At 36.4% G+C, this 6,875-nt stretch overlaps 1 protein-coding gene across 1 annotated transcript; it reads left to right on the forward strand.

Annotated features, from left to right (window-relative positions):
* The first annotated feature begins 470 nt into the window (after positions 1-470).
* Positions 471-5,058, forward strand: LOC112728245 (protein FAR1-RELATED SEQUENCE 5-like). Its single transcript, XM_029290386.2, has 6 exons — positions 471-671; positions 1,622-1,681; positions 1,770-1,829; positions 1,928-2,685; positions 4,298-4,698; positions 4,796-5,058. Exons 1-6 carry the CDS (start codon positions 471-473, stop codon positions 5,056-5,058), a joined length of 1,743 nt encoding a protein of 580 aa, XP_029146219.2.
* Positions 5,059-6,875: the final 1,817 nt, after the last annotated feature.

Here is a 6,875-nt window from a genome sequence, read left to right on the forward strand (position 1 = left end):
GAGAGAGTTGGAGTTCGAAAAAAGAAGAGATGGTTCTCCCCAAAGTGCTATTGCGGGTCTCATGCTATTCTATTCATGTATGGGATAAAACAATCCGGATAGATTATTTTTTCGTTGTTGTTATTTCAAGGTATGTTAGGTTTAATAATGTGTTGATTCTAGATAGGTTTAATAATGTCCAGGTTTAGTTTTGTACTCACCGTTAGTTTTACAAACTTAATTCATATTGTAGACTGCAGAAGTTCATTACTCATTCTTTGTAGGAAAAGTATGAGGAACCAATGCTCTTATTATACAATGCATACAATGGGGTTTAATTGAAATTATAATTAAATTATGGGTATTGGGGTTTTAATTGAAATTAATATTGAATTATGGTTACAATCATTAATTATCAAGATTTGCTAATTTGAATGGTTCAAAAAATTAGGATTCAGTTAAACGAAAACATAAACCATGATCATTTCTCTATGAACGGCGCCGACACAACCAAGAACGCAACCCCTCTCGCCGACGTTACTATCTCATCTTCTCACTGGCTCGTGTGTTATTACCGGAAGTCGCTCCCGGAGACGTCGAGGTCTGCACTGGTGAACGCCCAGAAGCGCGTTCCCAGCGTGTGGCTCCTTCTGGCTGCACCGCTTCAAGTCTACCTACCCAGCCGGCCTGTGGTCTATTCGGTTTATTCATCGTGCAAGATAAAGGAGTTAATAGTGTCTCTCCTTTGATACGTCCATTACCGCGTGGTAGTTCGTAAATGGCGTGTAAGGTCGTGCAGTCTCTGTGTCGTGTTCCAGCATCCATTCTTGACCACAATCCATCGAAACCACTAGAAGAAGCTCCATAATATTTTGTCACCGACGGTCAGTAGCCTAATAAGGTGAGAATGGTTCGTTGAATTGGTCACCATGGATGCTTATTTATATAAGATTTAGATGTTCATCGTTGCATGGAGGATATGAGTGCGTTAATGAGTCATGGAATATTAATATGCAAATTTAAAGCAGCATGTATAAGCAATTTAAACCAGCATGTATAAGCAATTTAAGTGGCTAGTTTAGAAGTAATCACCCATGATGTGCTTGATACCTAGAGAATAAAACGATGAGGAGATTATTATATTGTTAAATATAATAAAATAAAACTAATTGCATTGTTATTGTTAAGACTTTGCCCGAAAATGTAAGTTAAATAGAATAATAAGAGTCATGGGTGTTTAGATTCGGAATATAGGAATGAATGTAAATGATAGATGGCATATGCATTAAAAATGCCACTTTAGTGACATTGGATTCATAAACTCAGTAATGAAATAAGTGCATGTTGGAAATATGTGCTGCTTTTTAATATTGGTGGTATATAGTGTGATGCAGCACAGAGAATAGTAGTAGTTAAAATGCTTATATAATAGGTTAAATAAAATAAGAAATTTAGTTTCTATCAATAGGTGATACCGTTGCATTTTTTTCCAAATTAATATGGGTATGATGATGGGTCCAGTTATATTTTTGTAACCTTATCTATGGGGTTTTGAAAGGATTTTTGTGCATCTAATTTACTAGTGGATTATCTAAATAGTTTTCATGAATCTGATTTTTGGTGTTTGGTTTCGTGATTATAGGCCATGCCAAGATTGGATGTTACTGAAGTTGGAAGTGTAGAGATGGATATTTGTTACGAGGTTTGGATTCTAGTTTCATCCTGTATTATAATGCTTGGGACAGTAACGATCGTAATTTTACATTTGTTCGTTTATTTTGCGATTATAGGACATGCCGCTTTTGGATCCTTTGCAGGTTGGAAGTGAAGAGATGGATCCTGGTCACCAGGTTTGGTCTCAAGTTTTATTTTTAGTAGTCCTGAACCGCATGGTTGATTTGAACATTAACGGTTTTGTTTTTTTTTTTTTAATAAATTTGATACTTAGGTACCGGATCATGATGGCCTTCGGGAAGATGAAATACCATGTGTTGGAATGTGGTTTGAGCAATTACAAATGGCTCATGAATTCTATGTGACATACGCAAAGAAAGTCGGGTTTGCGACTAAGATACGGACGACAACCTGTGATAATATCACAAATCAACCCATTAACCAAGCTATTCACTATAATAGAGATGGGTTCTGTGTGTCTCGTGTCAAAGCGTCAACGCGGAAGAACAGGATCTCAGCTGCTAGGTGCAAGGCAAGGATATATGTGAAGTATGACAAGGAGACACAAGACTGGTTTTTCTTCAAGGTGGAGTTGAGTCACTCGTATCCATGTTCAGCGAGAAAGGCGGTGCACTACCATGAGTATAGGAAGCTCACCATGCATGCGAGGTGCGTGATTGAGGATAATCATGAGGCTGAGATTCGACCAAACAAGACTTTTCTAGCTTTAGCAAATCAGTTTGGGGACCCATCTAACCTAGGATACTCAGAAAAGAATTTGCGAAACTATATTACAGCTAGGCTCCGAACCAGCAACGTCAACGTGGATGTCAGAGAGATGATGAACTATTTTATGAGAATGAAGGACATAAATCCAAACTTCTTCTACGCAGTGAATTTGGATGATGAGTGTAAATTTTGGAGTGCAGTATGGGTGGATGCAAGGTGTAGGGCGTCCTACGAATATTATGGAGATGTTGTGTCACTTGATAGAACATACAGCACAAACAAGTATGGGGTAATTACTATGGGGTTAGTTTGGTGGAAACTCACCTGCAGTCGACTGCAGGTGAAGTTGCTTCTGGATCGTTGACACGTGTTACTGTATGGTTAAAAAAAACCGATTTATTTTATACAAATGGTTTATTTAAAAAAACCGGTTTGAATAGATCAAATAACTACTTTTAAAATAATTTAAATTCTTTCTGCGTGTTATTTCTAAATTCCTAATAGATGAATTTGATATGTTCTTTTTCTTCATTCATATTGACCAATTTTTCTTTAAATTTATCTGAAACTTTTTTTTATTTAATTTTTGTCAAATATATGTATACAGAAAAAGTAAAATTTAGTATTCTGAAAAAGAAACAAAATTCACGGTTTTTTTATAGGAATGACATATATGATATCATCTGTCCTTTTTTTTGTGTCTCTGTTTCTATTTTCTTGATGAGTTTTGTTTTGTTTCCCATAACTTACATTTTCAGTTGCTTTTAAATTAAGCTGTAAAAATATGTTCAATTGCAAATTTATCGTTAAATTAAATTTTATGGTAATCAATCAATTAACTTTTATTTTACTAATAAACTATTTTCATGCAAATTATTGTTGATTTTTCAATATTATTCTATAAATAAATTATTTTTTTAAGATAATAAGACTATAATTTACTTGTCTAGAAATTATGATTTCACTGTCATGCACGTTTTTGTGTTTTTACTTATCAACTAGAATTTATTTTTTAATGAAATTAGAATTTATTTTCAATAAAACAAAAGTATCTAATCAAAATATTAATTTGGTCTCCTTAAATAATTGAACATAATATTATTAATTTTGTCTACAACAAAAAATTTTAATAAATTTTTTCAAAATAAAATTGATTCAAAAATAGAGAAAAAAAAGAACAACTAATGAAAATATTTATTTTGACATTGCCATCAAGAATAGCATAGCCATAGAAAAAATTCAACCAAATAAAAAGGACCTAACTCATACAATTAAACTACCATCATATCATCACAATAAACTATAACATCACCAACTAAAGAGACATATAACAAATATGAAAGAGATCATGCCAAAATTTCAACAATGCTCATGCTATCAACTAGTCTACGTTATACCATAATTACAATTTTGTCTTCCATCACATGAAATTGCCATGAATTATCTTGGCATTTATGATCCTAAACATCAAAATCGTGTGATGACATAAATATGTACGTCTTTATTAAATAATTTTCATCATTCACAGAGGAATGAATAAAAACATAAATTAAGAAATACATTTGAAATAATAAATTTGATTAAGAAATATAAATAAAAGGAACATACCTAATTGAAAGTTTCATATTAATTCTGAAAAAGGGATTGAAAGAGAACGAATTTTACGTGCGAAACGAAGAAGAAGGGAATAAAAGTAACTGCTTGGTCCAATTCAAACCGGTTTTTTTAAATAAACCATTTATATAAAATAAATCGATTTTTTTTAAACCATATAGTAACACGTGTCAGCCATCCAGAAGCAACTTCACCTGCAGTCGACTGCAGGTGAGTTTCTGCCGGTTAGTTTTCTTTTTTATTTTTTTTCTAGTTTGGTCGTGACTGATACTTGTTTTTTTGTCGATGTTTTTGCATGTAGGCATGGATTACCGTTTGCGTCGTTCGTCGGTGTCAACCACCATGGTAAGTCGACCATCCTTGGTTGTGCTCTTCTTAGAAATGAGGAGATCCCAAGTTATGAGTGGGTTTTCCGCCAATGGGTCAAGTGCATGGGAACTGCTCCACAGCGGATCATTACCGATCAATGCAAATCCATTTTTCGTGCAATAAAAAATGTGTTACCTGATACACGCCACCGGTGGTGCATCTGGCACATTACGAAGAAGTTACCGCACAAGCTTGGAGGTTATCGCCGGTACAGAGAGTTGTATGATGAGTTCAATGATATTGTGTGGAACTCTCAGACCGAGAAGTCATTTGAGAATAACTGGTATGAATTCATAGACGAGCACAACTTACATAACAATACATGGCTGTCATGTCTGTTAGTGTACAATTATTTTTTGCTGATTAATTGAAATCTTTTTGGTAGGTGGTTTCATATGATTTAATAAGAAGTTTCTTTTTCTTTATGTAGATCTCTTTGATGATCAACACATGTGGGTCCCAATATTTTTCAAGGGTGAATTTTGGACTGCCATGAGGAGCACACAAAGGAGTGAGAGCATGCACTCATTCTACGGAAATTTCTTACACAGTCGGACTAGCTTGGTCCAATTTGTTCACGAACATGACAATGTGCTTGGAATTAAGGAGCAAAGGGAACTGGAGGATGATGCAGCAGACTTGAGGGGGGTTATCCCTTGTACAACTACCTCACCTATGGAGAGACAATTTTAGCAGGAGTACACTACCTGCATGTTTAGAGATGTTCAAATTGAGTTTGTCAAGAAGGCTAATTGTAAGATCTCTGTTGTTGCTGAAGAGGGGCCAGTGGTATGCATGAAGGTTGAAGAGGAAAAACTAGTGAATGATACTATTCTTTGTGTTTCGTATGACGTCCACTTCGATCGATCCACACAGGAGGTTCGTTGTGAGTGCAATCTATTTGAGAGTTCAGGAGTGTTATGCTGTCATTATCTTGAAGTCTTCCATTCTTACAAGGTGTATAAAGTACCTAATCGATATGTTCTCCCTCGTTTGAGCAAGAACATAAAGCGCAAGCATACTTATGTCAAGAGTAGTCATGACATCAGTCGGTCGGATGAGAGTCATGTTGCATTCAGGGGACTATGTGCACACTTCTACAACATTACTCAGGATTTTGTAAACGACGATGAAGAAACAGCCTTGCTTCATGCTGCGCTGGAAGAAACAAGAGCTAAGCTGACTGCTCACCGTGTCAAGAAGGGGTCCGAGACTGTGGTGGACTCCCATAACAATAATGGCTCAACAAGTTTGAACGTTGCCACTGTGATGGACATCCAAGCCCCATCGAAGGTCAACACAAAGGGCCGGCCAAATAGTAAGAGGCTCGGCGCTGCCCTGGAGAAGTCATTTAAAAAATCTGCTCGGAGGAAAAACAAGCATGACCCCCCGGTAAATATGTCTATCAACCTCGACCCAACATCTTTATTTGGTATTGTGTTATGGAAGAAGTTTACTGTTGACTTTTTATTTTATTAACCAGGTGGTTTGTCCAGAGTCAACTCAAGATGTAAGATTCGGTGGTGTTGTAGGCCAGGCTGATCCCGAATAAGTTGGTGGCTTCATGTCTTTGTTAAGCTCCTTTAGCAAAAGTTAAGATTTGTTATACAATGCATTCATTTTTTTTTCAAGATTAGTGGAAGAGGCTGGTTTCATGGGGTAAACATATAGGGTTTAAGTTTCTATGCAATTAATCAGATAATAAGATTGGATTGAATACATGAAGCATGTTAATGTCACCCAAGTGAACCCTTTTGCGTTATTTATTTCTAATGAATTGAATGCATAATGAGTATATACCATGGTTTTCCTTTTACTTCGGAGTATCGGTATTCACCCTAAGCACTAGATGTTCGTTACAGTAAAAAATTTGAAGAATAACCATCCAATATACTATTAAAGTAACCATCTAAGAAATATCAACCCATTTTCAACCATGGTCAACCAGTATACGTCACGTTGCATGCAGATGGTCCACACAGAAAGGGACAAAAAGATTTAAATTTGACTACTATATAAACAAGATCCCAAACATTTCTGACCTTTCCCGCGCCAAAATTAAATCAACAAGCATATCAAGATCATAGACTAACTACATACTCCACAATCTCTGCAACAATATATAGCAACCCCTGCTTTTTCACCATGGGTCATCCGTGATTTAATCATAAAATATACTTACATTCAAACATGCAACAGCGATTACCAATGCAAAAAGGAAAAACAAAACCCACTTACATTGGATGGTTATGATTCTTCTAGAGATGGTGTTTTTTGTGTTTCCGGTAAACGGTGTGTTGACGGGCAGGTGGGTGTTCTTTCCCGTGTCGGCTGCTCCGTTGACAGGAGAGAAAAGCGCCCACGCGAGGAGAACTCTGATGCTGCTTGGTTCGTGGGTGAGGGCTCCTTGATAGCATTCCTGATCGACGGCGTCGCCCCCAGCAGCTCTGTTGCAGAGACGACGGGATGTTCAGGACCAAGAGGGCGCCGTCCTTGATGCCAAAGATGAG

Source organism: Arachis hypogaea, chromosome 2, assembly GCF_003086295.3.
Source record: "Arachis hypogaea cultivar Tifrunner chromosome 2, arahy.Tifrunner.gnm2.J5K5, whole genome shotgun sequence".
NCBI classification, from domain to species: Eukaryota; Viridiplantae; Streptophyta; class Magnoliopsida; order Fabales; family Fabaceae; genus Arachis; species Arachis hypogaea.

Excerpts from the sequence above, each read along its gene's own strand:
- LOC112728245 (XM_029290386.2), top strand. The coding sequence starts at position 471 with ATGAACGGCGCCGACACAACCAAGAACGCAACCCCTCTCGCCGACGTT. Across the intron at positions 672-1,621 it reads ACCTACCCAGCCGGCCTGTG|GCCATGCCAAGATTGGATGT; the intron begins GTCTATTCGGTT and ends TCGTGATTATAG. Across the intron at positions 2,686-4,297 it reads TATGGGGTAATTACTATGGG|GCATGGATTACCGTTTGCGT; the intron begins GTTAGTTTGGTG and ends TTTTGCATGTAG.